General features: G+C 42.2%; 2 protein-coding genes across 2 annotated transcripts; both read right to left on the reverse strand.

Annotated features, from left to right (window-relative positions):
* Positions 1 to 238: 238 nt before the first annotated feature.
* LOC108237376 (early growth response protein 4) lies at positions 239 to 3,396 on the reverse strand. Its single transcript, XM_017418791.3, has 2 exons — positions 2,972 to 3,396; positions 239 to 2,781 (listed from the first exon to the last, which is right to left on the reverse strand). Exons 1-2 carry the CDS (start codon positions 3,135 to 3,137, stop codon positions 1,397 to 1,399), a joined length of 1,551 nt encoding a protein of 516 aa, XP_017274280.1. The 5' UTR covers positions 3,138 to 3,396; the 3' UTR covers positions 239 to 1,396.
* A 12,924-nt stretch (positions 3,397 to 16,320) lies between these two features.
* Positions 16,321 to 25,287, reverse strand: mogs (mannosyl-oligosaccharide glucosidase). Its single transcript, XM_017407948.3, has 5 exons — positions 25,168 to 25,287; positions 20,858 to 21,215; positions 19,998 to 20,221; positions 19,690 to 19,883; positions 16,321 to 18,787 (listed from the first exon to the last, which is right to left on the reverse strand). Exons 2-5 carry the CDS (start codon positions 21,204 to 21,206, stop codon positions 17,017 to 17,019), a joined length of 2,538 nt encoding a protein of 845 aa, XP_017263437.1. The 5' UTR covers positions 21,207 to 21,215; positions 25,168 to 25,287; the 3' UTR covers positions 16,321 to 17,016.
* Positions 25,288 to 26,370: the final 1,083 nt, after the last annotated feature.

Here is a 26,370-nt window from a genome sequence, read left to right on the forward strand (position 1 = left end):
AATAACAACATCAATATTAATGTATTGTAGAAACTGTCTATGTACAAAATCCTTACTTGAACAGTTAATATAACTTAAGGCGAGTTAAATTACTGTGTTTCTTTTTTGCAGTACCCTGTTGGTGACAATTTCACCAAACTCTCAACATTTTTATTTATTTTTTTTATTTATTGTTTTTTTTATATATATTTTTTTTTGCTAAAGTGAACATTTCAGCATACAGTACCTCCAGAAAAAAAAAAAAAAAAAAGTACCAGAAGTCAAAAACTCTTTCATCTCCAAAGTAAAATCTACAGAAACTTGCAGCAATGTGTGCTACCTGATTACTTAAAAGCAATGTTTTGTTGTTGTTTTTTGTGATTTGCTAGTCATTTCTAGCTCGGTTTGAACTCAATTCTGTACATACAGCAAAATATTCTGTTCGTGGAAAAGCTAGAGTACATTCCTTTTAAAATCTAGATCAACAAAATCAGTGAAACAGCTTTCATCGGGATGGGATGGCGTGCCAAAATGGTTCTAATATCAAACATTGAAAATATTGTGTTACTGAACAACAGCCCTCAAAAAAAAAAAAAATTAAGACATTATAAATGATTGAGAATACATTTCACCTTATAGAAAGGACGCTAGAGTATAATAATAATAATAGTAATAATTGTAAAATATACACTTATTCTATAAAAATACAAAGAAGTACAGTGATACAAATATATTTATTTCCCATTTATGATATATCTTTCACAACTGTAATAATTCAAACAATTGTTAACACAACACAAAGACCAATGACAAAAAAACACTGACAGTAAAATGATACGAAGATCAACACTAAACTGATCAGGGATGAACAGCTTCCATGGTCAAAACCATTAAATGTGTTCGCCTACATTCAAACCTTCACTGTGAAGTAAAGGAAAGGAACTGAGGGTGGTTTATATTCCAGTTTAAAGGAAAAGAAAACATTGACATAAACATGCATTTTGAGTAAACAGTTAAAATCATTGCTCTACGGGTGCTAAAAGCAGAAAATAAGGATCTATAGTGGAAATATTAAGTGCAATCCTCCCCGTTCCTCAGAGGCGGGTGGAGGTCGGAGCTGTCCACATGAAGAGGTGCTGAATGAACAGCAAGTCATGCAAAAGCCACTCAGAGTAACAACAGCGGCGAGTCACTGTTGAGCTGTTTGCAGACTCTTACAGGAAGTCTTACAGCAACAGGCTGGAAGGCCGCAGCAGAGCTCCTTCACCTCCTCCTCTCTCCGTCGTTCTGCTCCTCTGATGTGAGGCACAGACTTGAAAACTCAGACATGAACTTGTAGTCATCTCCTCATCTCACTCTCTCTCTCTCCACCCCACCACCACCAAGAAACACCAAAACAGGGCCCCCCAAACTGTCTTCAAATCCCCTCGGGAAGACTGAAGGGCCACGCGCCCGCCGCGCTCCCCTGCGGCTTTAACTCCATTTTCTCCTTCTGCTTCAGGTGCACGCGCCCGTGCCGCTTCCTCTCGTCGCTGCGCGCGAACCTCTTGCCGCACACGTCGCAGGAGAACGGCTTCTCGCCCGTGTGAGTCCTGGTGTGGGTGGTGAGGTGGTCGCTGCGGCTGAAGCTGCGCAGGCAGATGCGGCACTGGAAGGGCTTGTGGCCCGTGTGGATGCGGATGTGCCGGTTGAGCTCGTCGGAGCGCGAGAAGCGGCGGTCGCAGCTCTCCATGGGGCAGGTGAAGGGCTTCTCCTTGGCCGGGCCGTGGGAGGAAGAGGAGGAGGAGGCAGCACTCTTCCTCGCCCGCGGGGCTTTCGTCGCGCGGGTGGTGTAAGTTTGTGGGAAGGAGGACTCTGGCAGCAAGGAGGAGTAGAGGATGGAGTCTATGGTGCTGGGTAAGGACGTGTATAGGGGCTCGCACTGGTTGGACGGCTGCTGTGGGGGATCGGGGAAGGGTTTCAGGTTCGAGGAGAGGCCCATGGGTGGTGGTGGTGGGAGGTAATTGTTATACAGTGAGGTGGCGTAGCTCTGAGAACAGGTGTCAGAGAAACACGGCTCCTGCTTGATGCCCCCCTCCACCTTAAACTCCATCTCCGGGTTGGGGCAGATCGCGGGGAACGTGTCCAAAAGCTCCTTAACATCCATCTGCTGCTCGGGGGGGAAGTCGTTGGACATGGGGAAGGTCTCCGTGTGGAAGGTGGACTCCAAACAGTCGGACTTGTTGCTGAAGGCCCCCCACTCGTAGCAGCTGCTCTCGAACTCATTCTTGACCACCACGGGGAAGGACGCGGCCTCCGACTTGGGCTCGCTCTTCTTCTGCGCCCGCGAGGAGCCGAAGCCGAGCTGGGAGGTGGACGGGTCTTCCCGTTGCTGCTCGTCCGTGTACGTGGGGCACGTCTGGTCCGGGGAGTACACGGGAGGATGGGGTCCGGAGCAGGTGTAAGGGGGTGGCCTCTTTGCGCCCTCGCTGCTCTCCAGCGGCTCGGGATGAGGGGACGGGTAAGCTCCCCGGCTGGCGTCGTTGCTGCTGCTGCTCCGGGTGCTGCTGCTGCTGGTGCTGGTGGTGCTGGCGGAGCCGTTCTGATGCGCCTCAGAGAGCGGCAGCGTGGAGATGCCCACGATCTCGGTGATCATGTTGAGGAGCGTCTCCGTGCTGCAGGGCGCTCCCTGAGATGCCTCAACGTAGAAACTGCCCGAGTAGGCGAGCGAGGAGGGGGTGTAGGTGTCCTTCGGGCACTCGCAGGGGTTAAACGCAAATTCCGAGTTGGAAGCCTCGGTTTTTAGGGTTGCGGGTGCTCCTTCTGTTGGATTATATGCAAAAAAGAAAGAAAAAGAAAAAAAGAAGGACAACTTTATCATCGTGCGCCACGACCACCGCGTTACATAAACAGATATCTGGACGCAGGAGCTTTGATTTTAAGTCTATTTTTTTCTCCCTGTCATCTTGAAATGATCCGTGCGTGCAGATTTATCAAACAGAAGCAAACTCACCGTGACCAAACTGGGCAGGTACCCCCCGCTCCGCCGCCGCTGCATCCACGTACACCTCCTGGTTCTCTTTCCGCGCGCCGTTCTCCATCGCCAAGGAGGAACTGTTGCAATTGTCAAACTGCGGGTAAAAGGAATCTTTCGCGTTCAAATCCATGTTGTTCAACATAATGATGCTGTTGAGAAGTCCGTCTCTCCCGGGGAAGAATAAAATAATAATAATAATAAAATATAATAAAAATAAAGGAGGGGGGTGGGGGGAGGGAGAGATGGAAAACAAGTGATGCAAATGACCGCTTTCTTTTTAGTCCAGTCAGACCCCTTTTTTATTGTTTTCAATAAACGATCCAAAGTGAAAATGAGTTTCAAAAATATATAAAAAAGACAATTAAAGGTATATTCCTGTCGGTCTCCGCTCCTCTGTAGGTATTTGCTTGCTGTGGATTTCAGCGACTTCCCCTTTCTCTGCTTTTATACACTTTGGCAGCTCCGTCGGACCCTCCTCCCCATTCATCAGCTCCAGTGAGAGGATTCCCCGCTGCGTGTAAACTTCATGCCCATATGTGGACAGAGGATGTGACGGAGTCCCCCTCTCCCTCCCTGCAAGATCCTCCCTCCTCCCGAGCAGGGGAGAGAGAGTGAGAGAGAGAAAGATGGAGTCTGACGTTGCAACAAGTGGCGGCCATGCAGCGCGACTCTACACAGAAAAAGGTTCGTCATTTCAGATAGAACTCGTTACGGTGTATTATTCGAGTTTGTCCCCCTGACCCCCGCATGTTTTAGGTCATCCCTCGTTTAACGCACCGGATTTCAGATGAGGGCTTCTGCTAGAACTGCTCATCTATAGTGGAGGTACACTGTGCCCAAAAATTTGGAACGCAGTGAAAAAATATAATTAACACATCTGCAAATGTCAAAACCCATTTTTATAAAAACGATATAACAACATAAAATAGTAAACATATCAAATGTTCAAAAGAAGTAATTGTAGTATTATTTGGAACAAAAAGGTACAGTTGAGACAGGGTCATGTTTCCCACTGTGAAGCATCTCCTCTTCTTTTAACAGCAGTCTGTAAACATTGAGGAACTGAGGAGAGCAGCTGCTGGAGGTTTTAGAGGGAAATGTTGTCCCATTCTTGTGTGATTCTAGCTGTTCAACAGTCCTGGATCTTCTTTCCTGGATATATTTGCTGGATGGGAGCATATGTTGTTTTAAAACCTTTGTATACTTTTCTACATTGATGGTGCTTTTCCAAATGTGTAAGCTGCCCATGTCATTGGTACTAATGTACCCCCATACAACCAGAGAGGCAGGCTTTTGAACTGTGAACTGATAATGGGCTGGATGGTTGCTACAGAAGATGTGGCATATCCTCTATACCGCTACTGTTATAGTATATTCCATTTGTGCCGAAATTGTGAGCTTTAGACACAGCTTATACATACATACACACACACACACACACACACACACACACATATATATATATATATATATATATATATATATATACTTCTTTTTTCTTTTTTTGTTTTTTGATTGTCTAAAGACTCCCAACTTATCGTTTCACATCCAACACGGTTGTCTATATGTCAACTTTTGGAATCACTGCCATAAGTGATCACTGAAAAGAGTATTAAATGTCACCATTAGAGCCACAGAATTAGAAGTACTATATGTATAAAGGCAAGCAGTCTGAAATTTTTCAAGTCCAGACATGACTAGTTGTCAAAATAGTTGCTCTAAATCATCTTCAAATAATTTAAATCAGCTTTAAAATAAGGCTTTACAGTTTCATTTTAATCCTACAATATTTTAGACAGCTAGTATTTTACAAACTGTAAACTAAACATAACAAAAACCTTCTGGGTGATAGCACACACACACACAGGGTCCAAGTGGCCCTTGGATAAAGCCCATCTGGCATTTGATGTTTTTTAATAAAAATAAATAACTTAAAGCTATATAGTTCGGATCTGTTGAAGTAGGGTTCTGTTCGATGGTGAAGAATAATTAATATTTCACCTGCTGTAGATAGCTCTTTGAACAACCTTAGTTCAGAGAATAATTCACTAACAGTACTACATCATTTTTTTAAGTAAAAAAACAACAGGCAATTTTGGCCAGTCATACTAGCTGTGTTACAAACCTTTATTTAACTAAATTTAAAAAATAGATGAATGGCTGGATGGCTGGATAGATAGCTACCCCTGGTCTATAGGGTAACTAATAGCATTAAAATACCATACATGAAATCAACAGACTACTAAAACAATATCACTGAAAATGTACAGGTTTATGTTTAGTCTAAAATCTGTCACCTAAAGGATGATGTTATCTGTATGATTCAATGACATTTGAACAATAAATAGAGCAAATTTAATAAAGCAAGCTAAAAATGAGAACACAAAACCAAACAAACTAAAGCGTGTTAACTGTATATAGGAAACCTCAACCTGCTGGTAAATTCTGGTATATCCCTGAGTATTGAGTAAGCGCCAAATAAAGTGCAAATACTTTATGTCAAAAGACACATTTAGGAATAATCTGGAGTTTAGTTTCTGTCCTGACAGTTTTGTATTTGCCGACTTGTGAGGTCTGGGTGTTTTTTCAGCACTCTTCCAGTCAATCTGCAGCTTAAATTTATTTTCACAAATTCTATTTCCTCTCAAGGTGCTGCTGGAAATTGCGGTGGTTTTCACGACCGGGGAGAGTGACTGCCAAAGCCCAGTCTGAATGAACCCATGGCCTTTAAAAGCATGGAAGGGAGTCGATAACACCCCTGAGGTGTTCAGTGGTTGAACCCAACTGTTCACATGACATTTCAACTCCCAAAGCACTTTTTTTTCTTCTATTTCGCATCTGTTGCCGGGTGCACTCCGTGGTCACACTTCCTATTACAAAAAGTCGATACTCTTTCATAGGATGCTGCCGTCTGCGGCAGACCTCTTGCGCCAGCTGGAGGTTCAGGACCACGGATAGCGAAGGTGCTGCATTCAGCCTTGTAATCACACATGAACCAGCAGGACACAAACCCTTTTCTTTTTACTCCACACTGAATGTCTCCTGTCGTTTTGAACTCAGCTCAGTTGCAATATTCTGCATTAAATCAATCCAATCACACTATAGACCAATAGAAATTATAGTCACAGGTACAAAACTGACACAAGAGTTCTGCTTTCATCCTGTGGAACAGTTATCTTTACAGGAGAAAGGCCAAAGGGGTCCTGTTATCACAACAGAAAAAGGAGCTGTATAGACTGAGAGGTACGTTTGTTTTCAGAGCCAATGTTCAAGCTTCAAAAAACCAAACTAAGCACCTATATTTCTTTTATGTATCTCTATTTGTCGTTTCTTTAACCAGCAATGTTCCGTTGACATCCAGCTTCTTTTCTTCCAGTCTTGGTCGAAACTCAGCAAAAATGTAAATGTTTCAGTACAGGATGATCATGAATTATAGAAAGATGGTATGAGTACAATGCAAAATGAAGCAAAGGGTAAACACAGGGACAGGGACATTTATAGAAACTAAAACACTTCAGTGATAATAAATCACTATTTAAATGATGGTCATCAGCATATAAATATGTTTTTGTCTGGATTTAATCTGTGTTCAAACGCATTCACTGAAAATAGAAAATAAAATGGGCCTAAAATAGATCCCTGGGGAACACCTGTGGATATTGTGAGAGGGGCTAATGTTCAATTTTCTGAAGCAACATTCGATGTGTTGTTCAATTTGAAGTTCCCAAACTTCTGCTCAGATTCTTGGGCAAAATGGATGCATTTTGCAAACTACTGTGAATATGTTTCAGAAAATGACATAAATAATTTGTTCAAAATTTTGCAACAATTAAGTTTTTTTGAATCTATGTTTTAAATATAGCTGATAAAATTATCTCCACCTTGCATAATTAAAATAAAGCTCCAATGCTACAATCTTATATAATCATGAAATAATACAGTCAAGAAATATATGCTGAACTGGTATCTCTGCGTGTTATAGTGGTTATTTTTGTTGTTAATAAAGTCATATTCAGACTTGAATTATATATTATGTGTGTATACAGCATCTTCTTTGATACTAGTAACAATCTGAGGGCTGCTTCCATCACAACTGGGGCAAGAAATATGATTAACAATTGTTTGTTTTTTTTTGTTGTTGTTGTTTTTCTGAGACTGAGTGAAATCTTTGGGTGAAAGGAGAAGTACACCATGTGATAAACGGTAAGGTTGATGTTTGCGCCTTGGACAAATTTAAGTGACCCTGTCTGTCAGAGAAAGCCTCGGCACACAGCAAGGTTAGAACCAAGAACCTTTTTTTATTATTTGACTCTGTAACTACTGTGTCAGCTCCACAAAGATGAAAAAAACACTCCTCAAAAAAAAAAAACCACACATTCATTACAATTTTATTTTATTTGGTTCTTTGAAACATTGTTAGACATGTTTAAGGAGGTAGTTATTGTTGAACCCATTTATTTTGTACTGTTTGCTGTTTTTGATGTTTCTGTTCACAGTGGTATAGGTACATACAAGTTAAAACTTCCGTTTTTTTTGAGGATCTACAAAAACTATAACCTCTTGCAAAAACTGAATAATTCCTGCTCAAACAATGCAAACAAACTACACATTTCTGTACAACTCAGACACAACAGCTTTTTGTGCTGCAGCAGTAGAGCTGTGTTTATTGAAATGTAATCTGAGTGTATTTGGTTTTTACACACAAAGACTTTTAACTGACACACATTTTAATGATTCAATTCCAAGTGATCTGTACTTATTATCATTTTGTGTTTTTAAATACACATAATCTTGTTTACTACTTCAGGCTCTGTCCAAACGTGATGATCAGAAAATATTTGATCATCAAAACGTTCCTGAGAGGAAATATAATTACAGTATCCTTGATTTGCTGATTGGTGCCCAATGTTTGAACATTCATTTCTCCCTTCAGCATGTTTTTGTTTTTTTTTGTTTTCAGTAAAAATAAAGACAGATTGCTTGCAGTAACTTCAGAACCTCAGTCAAAAGTAAAGTCGCTTTCCAAAGGGTTTAATGATCAGATTTCTCTCCTGTCTAAAGGTGTGTCTTTTGTATCTTTTGATTGTTTTGAGGGTGAGCAATAAATTCCTTCAAGTTTCTACAAGCGTGTCTTTTTGAACGACATCAGGCCTAAAAATGATTGAAAAGGATAAGAAAAGAAAGAAAAAGTGTGCTCTGACAGTAAATGTGAAACGGGTAACAAGATGATCACAAGTGATAACTACTGGGGGGGAAAAAAAAGTAAAAGGCAAAAGAACTCGGAATTTTACTTCCTTCATACCTGTAGTGTCAGCGAGGGCTTTAAGATCTGCTGAAAGTCAAACAGATTGTGGGCTAGGTGGAATAAAAGATTCAGTGTCTCCTGCAGCATAAATGCAAAAAGATTATTAGACATAATAAACAGGCTGCTCATAGACTAGACTACTCTAATTTTATGCTATTTCCAGTAATACTGAAGCAGTGGAAAATGCATCAAAGGATCTCTAAGTTGCTTCTCTGTCATCTTTTTAAGGCAAGCTATGATAATAGCATATAAGCTCTTTTCATTGCAGCGGTGACATTCTCCGGAAAAAATCGTTTTCACCCCAGCCTTGCACTCTAATTCTAGCCCCAGAGATGTTTAGCTTTGAGGAACTGCCTCCGAGTAATCCAGAGTCTATTAAAACCAATCTGATCACACAGAGTTCAGATCATGGGATGCTGTTATGATAACTACAGTGTGCCTAACCTCTCTCCTCCATGAAATGCCACAGCGCAGGGACTAAGTAATGGATTTACGTAATGTTCGCACTTACTGACATTATAGAGCCAGGCTAACGCCGTACCTGTGGAAGTTAAATGACAGCTTTTGTTTTAGTCCCTCGCATTTAAGAATTGTGAGACAAAACGCTCCTCAAAGAAAAGGAGAAAAGAAGAAGAAGAAGAAGCTTGGTGGGTTGAGAGAAAACGTCAAGTCGCTTCCGTGTTTTGGCAAGATATTGACGTCAAATGAGGTGTTGGTTCTGGAAAGAAAATGAAACTTTGCTTTAATATGCAGGTGATGTGTTTGCTCGGATGTATCTGTGGATTTCACGAGGCAGGAATTAGATTTCACTGAAGGCACAGCTTTTCAGAGTTATTTGACAAACCCAAACGTCTTCAGAAATTTCTTCTTTTGAAACTGAGGTGAGAATCTTTGTGGCGCAAATAAAAGGTAAATCCGTTTCATTACCCTGCGCATGTAACCCACTGACCACGGTTTCTTCAGGTTCACTTCTGGGCAGACAGTGGGAGTTTTTTTATTTTTTTATTTTTTCTTGAAGGTGGATGCCGGATAGAGCTGAAGAGGCAGTAAGAAGAGACAGTCCTGTGAGATCACAGGGAAGGTTTTTTTATTTTTGATTTGGACTTATAATTTTGTTAGTTTTGGATAACTGCTTTTATTAGAGCTGTATCTTCTGCTCAAATGACGATAAATTAAAACTACAGAGAACCTCAGGAGTGTCTTGCTAAACTGACCCAATAAAAACATGATCAGTGATAAAATACATACATAAATAAATGTGGCTTTAAAGATAAAAACATATGTTGTGTAAAACAAAGCTGATGCATACTTTAGGACAAACATGCTTTACTGTGTGGATTTAAAACAAAATGCAGAACTTGTTGACTTAAGTATATGTTGAATATAAAATCAAGACTTTACTTCTTAGTTTAGGTTTTATTTAGAGACCAAAGCTGAATGGAGTCTGAATCAATTTATTAAAGCAAATTTTGTCCAAACACTTTGTTGCCTTTGCACTAAAACACACTTTGTAATTGTGTTGTTGTTGTTTTTTTACTTTGTGTTTTTATTTAAACTAGTTAGGGTCCTATTCTACAAAACAAAGTCGACTGGGGAACCACAGAGTGACCAAAAACTGTCCTGATCTCTCCAAATCTTGCTAAAAAAGTTGCTTCTGTGGGAGTCCTGTAGATTTCCTTGTGCATTTGTTGGAGGATCAAACATTCAATTGTGACCTTGAACATTATTTGAGAGACTAACAGGAACCGTGTCTCCCTACAGAGACCACTGAGAGGTCACCATGCTACCAACACTGGCCACTGAGTAACCAAGTGAGACCTCCGAGACCCCAGCTGTGCCCAACGGAGATCACTGAGGGACCATTAAGGAATCCTAGGGCAAACTGTGTGATTGCTGAACACTTCCCACGCTCATATTTGTATCCTGTGTCTCAGGGTATAAATATGAGCTGATTCTTGTGCTCGGTTGTCAGTCTTCAACCACTGTTGAAGAAAAAAATCCTCTGAAGGTAATAATCTAACATGAACAATGAAGCTTTGATACATGGTGCCCTCACCAGCTGGCCATTGCTCCCATCAGCAGGAGGATGCAGAAGCGCAGAAGAAGGGGACCAAAGTGGTGGGTCCACCCCTGGCTGATGCAACAGAGAAGGTTACAATTGAGGCTGGAAGATGAAGGGGAACTTTTACAACTACCTGCTCCAGGACCTGACCATGTCCGATGGGTTATTGCACTGGATTCATCCTAGAGTCACCAAAGCTGACACCAGCTGGAGAGAGCCAGGAACCAGGACTCAAGTTGCCTGGGACTCTCTGGTGCCCAGCTACAGGTGACAAGCTGGGGTTGCAAATTCACCAAGAGTGATGAATTTGTTGAACGACTGCTGAACATTCACTTCAAAGACCACGTGAGAAACTGGTTTGAACCAGTCCAAATTTGATGCAGACCGTGGAGATCGTAAACTTGACCAAGTGAATAATATGGGAAATTCTTTGGAAGCTCAACAGTGAAAATCAGTGGCCAGCAGCTTCTCATTCATGTAACTTTCAAACTGGCCGTGTAGCTTCAGCGTGCTTCATTTCTTTCAGTCTTAACCTATTTGAAACCCAGGACCGATCAGGAACCTGTCAGAATCTACTCATTTGTCACTTCAAAACGAACTGGCTGTGCAGTCAGACTTGAATATTTCCATTCCCTGGCATCCTGTCGACCAACTTTTGCAGCCCACACTGTTTGAGAGTAAACATTAGAAGAACCCGATCCATACCAGGAGATATGCAGAGGATGTTGATGTTGTTTCAAATAATTATAAATCCCCTCAAACCCACCAACAACCAGCCAACATCTGAGGAAATTATACACAAAATACCAAACTAGATTTACATGAGAATTAAAAAAAATTGAAAAGCAGCACAGGTTGCTAAAAAGTGATGACAGGAATATACTGTATATCACATAGCGCTCATATATACATCTAGCCTCCAGCTCTGTGTTGTACTCCTGACTAATGTCTTGTAAAGTATCTTTTTTTTCTGGATCAATCCTACTGAAACCAGGCCTCAACAGAGCCGGAGAAATCCATCTGCCTCCCCCAAATCACATTCTGACACGTCTCACAGTCAAATTGTCTCCCCCCCGAGGCATTAAATAAGGGAACATCTTCAATCTATAGACCTGAATGCAACAAGGCCTGTAAGACACCACAGAAATGGATTGCTAAAAGCGCAGAAACCTCTGCCGGAAACACGACTTTCTATAAATACAAGCTACTCGCCTCAGCTGCCAAGTTCGTTATTCTCTCTCTCCCTCTTTTTCTCTCTTTCTCTCTTTTTCTCTCTGTCATGTAGGGCCCTGCACAGTTATTTATACTGCATCATCATTCAAACACTGGGCAATTGAAAGGGAGAAAAAAAAAATTCAGAAAAATAAAAGCAGCGGAAGCGTGGTTCTTCTATTGAAGGAGCATCGCCCTTCCTCTAAGAGTGGGAGTGGGTTAGGGAAGCCCGGTACCAGGCCCCGATGCTGCTGCTGCTGCTGCTGCTGTTGGTGCAGCAGGTTTCCCGTGTGATCCAAAAATACTTTCTCTCTCGCCCACTTTGGTCCCCAGCCGCCTGAACACTTTGGTTCTACAACAGCGGATGAGTGAGAATCAGATTCTGCTCTCCGGTCGTGATTGTGGAATGCCCCCAGTGTTTCTTTAACCAAGCCCCCAGACTCTTACACACACACACACACACACACACACACACATTGCACTCACATGGCTCCCACCTTGCCCTCTTCACCGTTGCATCTATGCTTGCAGCTCTCTGACAGTCCAAATCCTGGGCTCAGTCCAACTCCTGCACCTGCTGTTATCTAACTGCTCGCACATTTTGAGATTTTTTTTTTTTAACAAAATGAACCCCGGCATGTCATGTTTTTTTTGTTTGTTTGTTTTAGTTTTCACATCTGTACAACTTTTTTTCAATCTCTGAAAACCCATGTAAGCTTACAGCAAAGGCTCAAAGTACAATTATCTGGGCCATTTACTTTAACAAATGCATCAACAATCCCACCCATTTAGACTGAAGCTTTACACGCAAATTCATTATCACACAACATTGGACTAATTGCATGTACTTCTGACCAGCAGAAGTTAATAGGTCTGCATATTCTGGTCTCTGACTCATCTGCACCCACACTGATTTCTATTTGTTGCTCCTTCTCTCATCTAGTAACACCACGAGGTCCATGAAAAGATATGTCATTAATTAGAAAGCCTTGTTTCCATCGCTGCTTTAACCGATGCACAGATCCACTCATTACGCAGACACGCAACTACAAACAAGACTCAAACAAATAAGCCAACGGCAGACATGTGAGGAAACAGATGAAGAATGTTAAGAGCTCGCAGCTAACAAAAGTAACTATGGAAACGGCCGGCTCTACATTGCACTGGCTTCCACAGCTCTCTCCAGAAATAAAAACTGTTGGGCTAAGAGCGAATCAGGTAAAGACAAAAGATCCCGGGTGAACCTATTTATAGTGGGCCTTACATAACATACACAGACCTATGTTGGCTGAGGCGAGTTTAGTACTACACAGTGAGCTTCCAAGGGGATGGGGGGGGGGGGGCAAAGGCAAGCGCGTACAGATGCTGGATCCTCGAGGCAAATTTTACACGAAGGCACAGAGTATAAGCAGCAATTAGTACAGTGCGGATCGCGCCGCTCCTGGTGACTGTATTCTACGTATAGAGGAGCGTGAGACGGATCCACTGTCCTGCGAGGTCAGCGGGGTTAACGCTGGAGTTTCCCCAAACAAAAGTGACCCATGACTCGAGGTTTGCACACAGACGGCTGGATTGTTTGTCCAGGAGGCCAAAAGTTGTGTCAGAGCAGAAAACACTTGCAAACACATATTATCATGTGTCCTTAGAACAAAAAAAAAGAAAGACAGAAAGAAAAAAAATGAACATTTACAAGCCCACATATGTCTGCACGAGAGCCCCTGTAATTGCGTAAAGCCCCGAACAGTGATCGTGTCGAAATACAGCCTGCCAACATATCTTAAATCCTAATTGAGCCATTAGCATAATTATCCACTTATACTGCTTTAGTTCTAAGTAGCTCTCCATTGTAAGTAAAATGATAGCTAAGCTGTACTGGAAAAAAAAAAAATCCACTTTTTCGCTCACAAATGCCTTATTAATTAGCTCCCTCTAGAACACCTTCCCAGTAATTACACTCATTACACGAGTCAGTGCTGTGGACAGGGAGGGCCACTATTGGACAACTTTATAATTACTCTGCAAATCTAAAATGATTTAAAGGATTTAAAAAAATAATAATAATAGAAGAAAGATTTCAGTTCTGAAGTGAACTCAGTCCACATCCACACCACCAAGCAGTCATATTACCTGTAGCAGGCAATCACAAAACATTAGGCGTACACAAGTTCTGATGAGGTTGGGATAGGATGACATGACATGCAAATGAACACTGACTCATCTGTTTATTATGCAGTCACATTAGTTAGCTCTGATGCTGTTTGGCTATTATCCCATCTCGCTGTGAAAAAAGGGTCTTGGGTGATGGAGATGGATTGCGCAGTGAGTGCTTTAGTCACACAAATTGTCTGCACTCTTCAAAGACATAAATGCAACAGAGTTGCACGGAGGAACGAGAAATCCGGCAAAACGTGGCTCAACTGCATCCAAAATCTCCCAAAGTCCCTCTCTGCGCTAACGGGTCAGCGGGTCAAAGAGTGTCCGATGACCTGCACGGGCTTTTGGCAATCCATTCCCGACAGCAAACCTCCACTAAATGCTGGATTTATTAGCTGCACCATCTGCAGTTATCGTGCACAGAGAAGCCGTACTGTAAATTGTAAGACATTTGGCAAAAGCACCAATGTGCAGCTTCACAGCCTACTTGCTGTTCTGATAACTGATAGAGGGGCTATTTTTAGCCGTGCAACCTTACAGCACCATGCTAAGCTTTCAACCATACAACTGCACATCTAGCCCATTCAAAGGATTCATAAAAGTCTAGAGGCTGGAACCCGGCGGTCATGTCCACACACTGAGCGCCGGCAGTATCAGTGTGCTCTCAGGATCAGTGTTTTATATTATGGCGGCGAGGCTTTAATAGGAACATTGCCACTGTGCACCGCGGCGTGTGAATGTATGCCAGCACATGTCAAGGAGTGAAAAGAATTTGCCATCAATGTACTCCATGCCTTTTGATGTGGGGTAATTAAGCACCAGGCCCTCACAACAACTGTGCTCCATGGAAACCGTGCAAAAAAAAAAAAAAGAAGAAAAAGGAAAAAAAAAAATAAAGAAAAAAAAAAATGACGTCAGCCAGAGAGAGGCCTTCAAATGTGCCGTTTGAAAAAGGAAAAAAAAATGATCAGGCTGTTAGGCTTAAGGTCACAGAGTTGAAGCTGCTTTTATTGACTGAAATGATTACATCTGTCTCGTACAGAAAGGATAAAAAAAAGATGTTATTTATATACTTTCAGTTAGCTAAGAAAAAAGGGATTACGGGGGAAATAATACAACTAGGAAATCCAAACAACATTCTTTGACGACACTGATGTTCAAATATCCTGACTGACAAATAGACACTAGCTGAGAGCTGCATACCTTTAGACAGCAAACATATAACACTACTAACTACTGAGCTTTAAACAAGTTAACTTCATCTGTGATGAGCTTCACTAATCCGAGATTGTAGTGAAATCAAAAATGAGCACACAATGAAAACCTACCTACCAAATGACTGCCAGTTCCTTAATTCTTAATTTTATCTCAAGTCCTTGATTTATTAGCGCCTGGATGATTTTTAATGAAATTCTCAGAAAGTAATCATTGGATGTACAACTGATTAACTTTTAGAGTCAGCACAATTCAAGACGGCTGTCACGTCTAATTGATATCAGCCAACACAAAAAATGGATGTAGCTTTGTCAAACATACACATGTTAAATTCAGATCTGAGGAGGTAGTAGCTGAGAATGATCCCCAGCACATCTCGAAGGGAGATAGTGCTCTATTATCATTCTGTTCGAGCCAAACAGCTATTATTCCATCTATTCTTGTCATATGATCTCAGTTTGAAACTTTGGCATTAAAGGCAGCTGGTGATGTGCTTTTCTTCAAGGAATGCTAGGTTTTTAGGTTGTAGATTTGTTGATGTGTCTTGAGATTCCTGCCCCGTTTCATGACCTACTGTACATAATTTGAGCCACGTAGACTGAAGGACTGAGACCCGTAGAGTTTGGGTCTTAAATGTTTTGGGATTCATTTCTTCAACACTTATCTCTAGTTCTGTCTTTCGCAGTTCGCTATATTTACATGACTCTGGAAACTGATGATGACTTTATTTTTATTTGCTATTAAAAAACATTAGATGACCATCAGAACTTAAAACTGAAGGAGTTTTATTATGACTTCATGTGGTGAAATCAAAGAAACATTTCAAAGCTATAATATAAACTTTAATCTGTATTAGGGCTCATAGTCTAATACAGTGATTCCCAAAGTTGGGGTCGGGACCCCAATGTGGGTCACCCAACACCAAATAGGGGTCCTTAGATAATCTTCAGATATCAACTTACAATTAAAAACCTTTTTTTATGATATATTTGCACCATAATTGTTGCTGAGATTTGAAACACAAGTCATTAATTGATTAAAAAAGACAGCATAATGGATGTTAGGACTCTTTGTGTTGTCATCCTGCCCTTGTTTATTAGGCTCATTAGTATTTTGGGATATTTATCAGCTAAAAGATGAGGTCACACACCTTTTGTCACTATTAATTTATGGGTCGGAAGCTGAAAAGTTTGGGAACCGCAAGTTTAATAGGTCAAGTTGTGCGAATTCTACTAAATAATATTACTAAAACAACACCACTAAGCCCTTTTTTTCTACAACTACGAATGATTTTAAAGTCAAAGCTCAAGATTCAATAAACAATATGCTTACATTCTCAGGTGAATCAGCAATAAAAGTGCAGTTTGACAAAAAAAATGTATTTAAATTTTTTATTGTTTTTGGCAAAACAAGTCAAATGTTAGTTGTATTCCTTGCCGAACAAAACCACCCCGTACACAAAATATTCACTTTTAGAAACGGTAATTTTAGAAATGTTAAGCAAGACAATGAAAACCTTTTTTGTTTTTTCAAAAGACTGCTTAAATGAAACAACTGAGACAGAAAAATCAAAGAACTGATCGAGTATTTAGAAAATGGCACAATTACAGATAATGGCTCTGACTTAGTCAGCGAAGCACAACCTGAATAACTTCCCCAAACACAACATGGTAACCTTTCAAAACGGACTTATACTAAGTCTGAAACCGATTTAGTTTTCCTTTAGCCAGGTTGGTCTACAGTATAAAGAAACATACACGTCCGTCTCTGTTCGACATTCAAGTGAGAAATGGCAAAGGTGCAGATGAGGAAAGATGTCACTTCTTTAGTTTTATATATATAAAACATGGTTTAACTGCAGCACTAGGCAGTATCCTGCACCGTTTAGACAGACAGGGCAGCTGCACCTAGATGTGTAAAAAACTGTGATTTTTATTTAAACGGTCGATGAACAAATGTGATGATGACAAATTTCTCGTCCTGTTTCTTGTCCGAATATATTTCTGCATCCTAACAGTCGATGTTACCTGAATACTGTGCGTATAAATGATGGCCTGTGTCTGCAGCACAGCATCAGTAATGCTCAGCCATCATTAATACCGTCAGCGCAGACCAGCCGGTGAACGGATGGCACCCTTGACCCTTGCCAGTGCTGTCACTGTACTGTTCCCAGACGTACCCCGTTTCAACATACTGCTTATTTACATTATTGATAATGTTAGTCCTGAGTTCCTGGTAAAGAATAGCTGCCTTCTCCTGGTATGGTCCTTTTGTGGTGCTGTAGTGGTGGAGGGCTCTCACCGCCAAGTAGTTGATGTTTATCCATATCGGCCCCCTCCAGTAGGGGGGGTCGTGTTCTGTATTTCGCTGCATATAGAGAGGATCTGACTTGGAGAGGGAGCGCAGGCCGTAGGGAGTCCACAGCTTGCTGGGGTCTTTTATATCTTTAAAGATGTGCTCCAGTTTGGGTGAGTCCGGTTCCAGGATTCGCAGTAAGAAGGGGAACAAGCTAACGTAGCCCAAAGCGTTGACGTACTGCAGCTTGGGGGCCCTGCGGACAGAGCGCACCAGGCGTGCCACGGGGAACTGGTGACGCGGTTGTCCTGGAGGTACGTACACCTTCTCCCTCTGCAGGGACACAGCTTTTGTGTGGTTGCCATAGTCACAGAAAGCACCGTGTTGGTCTGACCAGTGGAGCTCAGTGAGCAGGTTGTTGTCGCTCAGAACCTGGTGTAGGTGTTTGTAGTCCTCGTGGGGCTCACCTAGAAGTTTAGCTATGCTGGCCATGATGCCCGAGGACAAGGCCATCCAGCAGTGTAAATCCACGTGCCGCTCGTCTGCTGAGGGGTGTGAGGCCCGAGGGTAGTCGTCCAGTCCCGAGGTTAACGTTTTGGGATTAAGGAACAGATCGGTGTCCTTGTCACGTCCACGCCAACGGTAGGAATTGGGCAGGGGCCCTCTCTGCGTGGTGTTGTACCATTCGAACCAGGTTTTCAGCCTGGGGTAAAGCCTTCGGAGGAACGGCAAGGTCTGCCGAGTTCCTGCCTCATCTGGGTTAGAAGTGAGCTGTTCAACAAGTTCCTGAAGAGCCAGGAAGAGAGTCGGTGGGTTTGCGTTCTCGTTCCGCTGAACGACAAACTCAGCAGGAACTTTACTGAGAGCCTCGTCTCCGAGGATCTGCTCGCGAGGGATCCAGCCCTCTATGTTCATTAGGTCCACCCAGTGGGCCACGGTCTCCCTCGTCACCTGGGGATCCCATTTACTCAGCAGGAGTTGGTGAAAGCCCTCATCCCAGAGGAAGCCCCTGGGGAAAAAGGAGCGTGACGGGACAGCGGTGAATAAAGCCCCTTCAGGGTACAGGAGCGGGTATTCGTTGTAGACCGACTGCACCACTGACTGGCCATAGAAGTAACCCATTCCACCCAACATGTTGCTGAGTGCCGCTTTGGCGAATTTAATTTGTGCCTGGTTAAAACCTTTGCTCTCCAGCCCAAAGATCTTCTCAAACTTGGCGTTGAACTCAGCTTTCCTCCTCTCCAGCTCCTCGGTCATGACGGAGCCCACCAGCTGGTTGGGCCGATTGTAGAAGCTTCCCGACTCGAACAGAACTTCAATCTGGAATGGCAGCTGCACGGTCACCTGGTGGACCACAAAGTCGCTTTCCTTCCTTGGGTCGGCGGGTTTCTGCTGGTTTTGGTGGTGAGGAGGCTTGTAGGTGTCGAGACCTACGTAATTCCTCTTCTCGGCGGAGGGGGGGCTGAAGACAAACTTGCGGTTCAGACTGAGCTTCACAATGTCAGTCAGCTTCTCCAAGCCAGGAGAGACAGTCTGGAGGTAGTTGTAACTGAAACAAACAAAAAAAAAAGAACTAGCGGTAAATGTTTTGTGCTTTCAGAATCAGTTCATCAGTAGCTAACGCACAAAACTTCAAGAGCAAGTTGTAATAAGGAGCTCGGCACACTTAAATGACCTTTCCCCAACAAATAAACCACAGAGAAACAGCAGAAACTTTGACGCTGCATATAAATGTTACTAACTCTGAGCTCAGATAGTCCTGAGCCACTCAGTTATAAGGACAATAATAAAAACTGGTTGCTCTGTAGATGAACAGAAACCTTCACTTATTAACAACATCTACTCATCTAATAACCGTCAAGCAAATATTCAGGTTTACTTTGTCTTTACAGAAGTTACACTATTTAGAAACATCCCTGTGTTTAGACACTTGGGCCAAAACAAATGCTGAAATTTCCTTCTGCTGCCATCTAGTGATTTTTATTTTCTTGTTTTTTTGTTTTCTCATCCAGTAGTTATCTAGGTTGGAGCAAGAATAAACTATTCAGAAAACATCAACAGATTTTCATGTTTGGACTTATTCAAAGAATATGTAAGATAAATAATCTGTTAGCACAATATCTAAAGTAACACTGGATGGATTTGAATAAAACTCTCAGTAAATATTTATTAGATTTGCACCCGCAACAAAATAACTTCTGGAGTCAGACCAATTCCAGCTGGCCGACAGCTGATCAGCCTTAGCAAACACAACAATGGTAATTTTACAGATATTGAGCTAAAATATGGTGTGGTAGTAGCTGAGAGTCATCCCCATCACATAGTCTGAGCACTAACAGGTCACACAGGATTTTTGTTTAAAACTTTGACATGCGATACGCGTTCCTTCGTGTAAAGGTTGTTTATTCTGCGTGTCTCTAGTCTCACACGCCTCCACGTTCGTGCATCTACCTGGAATACTTGGTGCTGGATGACTCCCCAGTAACAGGTTTTCTGAAGGTGATCTTAAAGTTCCCGAGGTCTTCTGAGAAACCGGTGATGGAAGCGAGGCGGTTTCTCTCCTCCACGTAAGTCTGCAGCGAGCCCTGCATGTCCGCTGCCGCGTAAAACATCAGGGAAATGACCGGTGGCTGGGGAGCAGAGCTCTGGTGAGGAAAGACGGGGAAAGTAAGTAAAAGGCTAAAACGAAACAGCACTTTCGTCTTGTGAGAGGACGACGTGCACGTGGCGTAATGACGGCGAGCACGGCTACAACTCACGTGCTGCTTGGCTGTGATCCTCCAGGTCCAGTCTCCTCCGTGATCCCCGCCGAGCCTTTTAACGAACTCCGTCGTCAGCGTAAAGTCGCCGTCTCGGATTTCTTGAACGCCGAAGGTGAGGCCGTCATGCGTGAGCCAGCCGTAGCTCTGCAAATGATCCCCCTGCTCGCAAGTGTGCCTCAGATTCATGTCCAAGTCCGAAAACTGACGCATCCACATCATACCTAGAAAAAGACACGGAAATAAAAGGGGAATGAGATCCATCACACATCCAGAGCCTCAGGGAACAAACCAAGCTTTTTACCCAAATATGGTAAAGCAGCTGCACTGCTTATTTCAAAGAAATACCACAAAAGCCAGTAAAAAAGTTTGGGACCTTCACATTAAAAAAGTTACAATCAGTTGAAAACAAGTTTTAACTGGTGACAAACCAGATTAATGAGCTCTAAATGAGGTCTTTAAAGTTGTTGACCACCGTCTAATGTTATTAACATCTAGTCCTGAGACACAGATATGAGTTTAACAATATTCACATTAACTTTGACATTAAGCCACCTGAAGACCAGATCTCTAAACCCGGCTCCAGCTTCAATCATCACTGATATAAATCCAGTTTCATTTAATTATCTTTTCTCACCCACTGACTAAAATTGTCTTTTTATAGACCAACTACAGTGAAGTGAGTTAAGTTCTAGTGTAGGGGGTGGAAGTTCTTGTCAATAGCTAGAACCTGCTGCAGCCAGTAAAAGTTTTCTTCGTCTTAGTGAACTATAATGTAGCTGATTGGTACATTTTAAAAGTAGATTTTTTCCTTTAACCGCTCTACGATAAAAGTATTTATCTTGAATCTGACAATCTACCTGTCACAAGCGACTGGGGACTCCTGGTTTTCATGCCGAAGTAGACCTGAGGCCGGTACGAGCCCCAGAACCTGTCTGGGGAAACCTTGGCGCTGCTGCTGTTGGCGTCCAAGACCCGAGGCGACGGGTGTGGAGTGACCACCCGCTTGGCCAGGCTGGACCGCATGTAGATGGCGTAAAAGAACCAGACGAGGCTGAAAACGCAGAGCCCGATGGAGATGTTGATGAACACCTTCCCGACGTCTATTTTCTTTTTCTTGCTCTGGCGCTGGAACACAGGGGGCTTGTCGTCCTTCCTTGAAAGCGGAGCTGCGTCACCCGTCACCACCCTCTTCCTCTGCCTGCCCATCCTGCCCTTCTGAAGGTACAAACAGGAGAAACGTCCATTTTAGACACTGAAATAATCAGACAACATTGGATGAACTGACAGGATAAACAGGGTTGTGCTGATGAGTGAGTGAGAAATTTATTATCATTTTGAATAGAACATTCTGCAGTGATTGTGTTATTAATTAAAAAAAGAACAGGAACTGGACATAAATTACAGGTGAATTAAAAAATGACCAAGTGTAAAGGAGTCAAAAATCCAGTAACTGGAAGAATAAGCAGATAGTTTTTGTTTTTATTTGCTTTTTTCAATAGAAGACACAAAATGAGTTCAGTGTGCACCATACTCCTGAACCAGCCTTTCTACGAATCCAGCCATTCAGTGCTTTATTTCTGCTTTTTTCTGCTTCTGCAGACATAAATGTCTTTATTTAGGTTGACCTGCACAAAGTTATAGGTTAATTAAAGCTTGCAGCTACAGTAAGCCTTTAGACATAAATTAAAGGCCTAGAGGTCCTTGAAGGAATGCATATCGCCCACCTTTCATGCCAGAGTTTTAGACTGAGGTCATCTTATGATAAAAATTAAGGATTAGAGGCCATTTTGGTCAGAACCTAAATGACATTATGTTCGATCCCATGTATCACGGGATGTAACGCTCAAGAGTATGTGTTGTTAATGACTCTCAGCTACTACCACACCAGGTTTTAGCTCAGTATCTGTAAAACTGACCGAATTGGAGCCATTTTTCTGTTGGCTAACGTCTATTAGCTGGGGTGGCCATGTTGAATTAGGTTGGCTCCAAACGTTAATCGGTTGTCGACGTCCATCCAATAATTACTTTCTGTGTTTCATCAAAATCCGTTCAGCCGTCCATGAGATATTTTGCTAACTCTACAGACAAGCGAGCGCACATACAGGCAAAAACGTCATGACCTTTGGCGGCGGGCGACAATAAAACAGGAGATTCCTTCACCTCCCAGTAGAAAATGTAACACTTTTTTTTAATTGTCCTAAATAAATAAAGTTGTCACAACAGTATATTTTCGATGAGTTAAGCCTGACTAAAACCAGTTCAATCAGTTTCAGAAGAACCTGCTTATTTTCCATCATCTCTTTGTTTGTTTTCCTTTCAGGCCTTCGAAACAGGACACTAACTAAACGAACCGTAAAACCATTTCTGACTAATTTGTGATTTTTGCCTTCTAGCATATAGGGTAAGATTACTCGATAAAAGGCAAAAAAACGATGCAATAATAAATATTTTCGCAGCACAAAAGGAAAACGTGATCAGTGCATAAACAGTGCCACGTGGTAACAAGCACCATTCTGTATTTTACAGTGCCAGTTTTCACTCAGTGTATTTACCACATCTAGTTGGGATGAAGTCTAAAATAATCAGACTGCAAGCAAGGTTAACTATTAAAGTAGAATTTATCACCAGTTAAAAATAAAGTATCTCTTAAATATTCAAATACATAACAACCTAGACACAAATTAGTTTCTTTCTTTCTTCTATTGTGACCACGATGCAGTCAGGGGAAGAAATTTCATAGTTGAAAAATCGCCCGTGTGCTTTCTGGTGGACAAAGTACTCTGTGACACCGTTACTAAATTACTTCAAAAGTGGTTTGGCATTTGTGAACTGCAATTTTTTTTCCCCTCCTTTCTTCCCAGCATTATGCATCTGTACTGTTTTTGTAATGAGCTATTACACAGTGGAGGTAGAAAGCTTTCTGCGTTCCCCGCTTTAACCACTTTCAAAAAAATATATATATATATATATATATAAAAATCCCTAAAAGATAAACAGGAGAGCCGATTAAAGGGATGAGACAGTCGGGCTCGGTGATTGGTTATTATTTATTGTTCTACAGAAGGAAACGATGCAAAAATAAAAGAGCGGCCGACTTAAGCAAACCTTTGTTTAAAGCCACCTTCAACTCGGTGAACTTGTGCCGGTCTGCTGCGTTAAAGTTAGGATTTCAGTGTAGCAGATCTTCAGACATCCTGTCTCAGAGTAGCTCCTGTGCTTCCAGTCTCGCTGTTTCTGCTCCTAATCGGTCCAACGGAAAGATGCTCTGATGTTTCCCCGGCAGAATAAGACTCAACCGTTTCATCAAATGCATGAAGCCAGCCTCGCCCGGATGCAGCAGACCCTGCCCGCACCATGACACCGCCTCCGCCATGTCAGAAACGTAGGGTACGAACTCGCAAATGATCGCACAGCTTGTTGTTAGACTGGACGACGAACAACTGATGACTTGGGTTTCATGAATAAATCTGATGGTGAATTTATGGAGTGTAGGCCGTTTTTTTTTTTAATTGTTCAGCTTCTTGAGCCCAAATCATCACACCTCCACCGCCGTGCTGGAGAACTTGCTGAGGCGTATGTGCCAGGTTCAGTTCTCTCCAGACACGATGAGGTGCGTTAAGGCCAGAAGGCTCTTCTTTTGTCTCATTTCCCCAAAGAACGCAGCCCAGACTTCTTCTGATCGTACTGTCATGAACTCTGACGTTTAGCTGAGGCCTCAGGAATTTAAAAGGCAGTTCTTGTTTTTTTTCTTTTTTTTGAGCACTGGAAGACCTGACCCCACTGATCGCTTCAGAGCAGCAAACAGCTAAAATGTCAGATTTTTATTTTTAGAAAAGTGTGACACAACTTCATTTGTTGAAGCCCTGGACCAGCAGCTCCTGGGTGCTGCAAGATCTCCTCATTGTTTTCGTCCGTGTTCATTTTATCTGCCACGTTAGCAAAATATCTCACAAACCACTGAAATGGAGCTTAATGAAGCTCTCAGAGAGGAATCACTGGCTGTACTAGAGTCAATCCAATTCAAGATGGCCGCTTCAGCAAACACAAGAAAGGGCTCCGCTTCTTGTCAATTTTGAAGACTTTCAGCTAAATGTTTGGTGTGGTAGTAGCAGAGAGTCATCCCCAACACGTATTCTGAGTGCAAAGACACGGGTAAAACTTTGCTGCCGTCTGTCTGTTAGCAAAATATCTCACGGCTCACTGGAGGAGCGGTAATGAAACTTTTTAGACAGGAATCGCTGCGGGCACGTCTACAGCTGATTCGCCTCAGAGCCAATCCCATTCAAGATGGCCGTCGCAGCAAACTGCCGGGGCAGGGAAACACAAAACAAGGCTATTAAGGCTGCGACTCGGTGAGGGGGGGTCGCTGAGAGTCATTCTCAGAACCTACTCTGAGCGCAACACACTGAGCAAGGGGGTCCTCGCCTGTGACTGTAGCGCCACCTGCTGGAGTGGACCAGGTCTGCCTGTTAGCAAAATATCCCCCAAACCACTGGGAGGATTTTATAATGGAGCTCTCAGAATGCCATCACTGGTTGGACATCTATAACTAAGGGACTAATTACGTCATTTCAGACCTGGTGAGGAGCACAGGTGGTCGTTTATTGTGTTATGAAAACCTGGACAGACGCTTATTTTATTACAGCTTCATTACAGTGACAGGGTGAACAGGAAGACGTTCATTCACTGAGCGGAGGAGCTACTCAATCAAGTGTTTCTGAATAATTGCAACCTGCGAGCACTAATTAAATAGGAACGAAAACAACTGCAGCCATTCCTGGCTCCCAAACCATTGTTTATGTGTCCCTCCTTGCTAATTATGTCTGGACGCTGCATGGCGGCACAGCGGACATTTTATTTTATTTATCTATTTTTTTGTAAATTGAGCTAAACTCGGCTTGCGTGCCCCGCCGACACCCCTCCACCCAACCCCCGCCCCCCCAGTTCGGTCAGCGAGTCGCTTTAACGCCCGCCGCGTGTCCGGGTGTCGCACGCGCCGCGCCACAATGAAGCTAAAGCCAGTTATACATATATATATCAATACACACACACGGGATAGGACCGCGTGCGTGTGGCGCGCGCGCGGCGTCAATCAGCCCCGCAGCTGCAACACGCGGGTCCGTCTCCAGGTTCTAGCTTCATGTTCATTGAGCAAATTGTTACTAACCTGTCGAAATGTCAAAGTTTCATGCGCTCATGGTGCTCCTCCGGCTAACCTCGTTAGCTACTTCCCTGTTAGCTACTGACGTGGACAACTTGTATGGCAGGCCGTTTTGCCATATAATTAACAGCACGATTCTACGCTTATCTTCTTTTTCAATTAAAGCGGCATTGCCTTGGAGAAATGCATATTAGCCGCTGCATTTAATGCCAAAGGTCATGTTTTATTGAGAAAGGGTGACGTTTTAATCGTTTTGGTCGAACTTGATTATTTCCTGCTTGGTTCATTAGAATCAGTCTCAGCTACTACCACACCAAGGTTAAGGTTAATGTCTGTATAATCGACTGAGATACAGCTAAGTCTGTGTTCTGTAAAGTCGGTTGGCTGCGGCAGCCATCTTGAATCGTGCTGACTCCAATTGATCATCATTTGTGTACGAACGTCCAATGAATACTTGATGAGAGTTTCAATAAAATTTGTCCAGTGGTTTATGATACACACACACAAAAAGCTCATTTGCGGCTGCCTTTTGGCCTGAGGCAATAATAAATATCAGCATTCCTTCTTGTCAAAATGTCACTTTAACTGCTCAGTATTACAATTAAAAACATTTCAAATACCATAATGCCCATTAGTAAAACATTTAAAACTCTCCACAACAAACTGTGTAAAGCAAAATAAGTTTACCATGTCTGTCCTATTTAAACTACAGTAAACGGCTAGAATGAATATATATTGCAGATAACTTGTCTAGTCAAAAGATAATTTTATCATTTCTAAATGTTATTCTTCCAATCCACGTTATTCTTTCACCTTCAGACATCTACAAGTTCAGTCTCTGCATCTAAAAATAATCATTTTAAATATCTCAATAAAATAAATAATATAGCTACAATACAGTTGCTGCTAGTTCTAATAATTTTATCGGTTTGTGTGGCATCCCATCAAACTGTTACGATGTTCAAAATATCCAACCTTTGTAAATATATCATTCTTAGTGACTGTTCTAATTAATGTTGCCTAAAAATAAAATATAACTAGTCACTATCTGAATACTGGATGTCCCTAACAATACAGGTGCTGGTCATAAAATTAGAATATCATGAAAAAGTAGATTGATTTCAGTAATTCCATTTAAAAAGTGAAACTTGTATATTATATTCATACATTACATACAAACTCATATATTTCAAATGTTTATTTCATTTA

The sequence above is a fragment of the Kryptolebias marmoratus genome, linkage group LG3 (genome assembly GCF_001649575.2).
Source record: "Kryptolebias marmoratus isolate JLee-2015 linkage group LG3, ASM164957v2, whole genome shotgun sequence".
Lineage (NCBI taxonomy): Eukaryota > Metazoa > Chordata > Actinopteri > Cyprinodontiformes > Rivulidae > Kryptolebias > Kryptolebias marmoratus.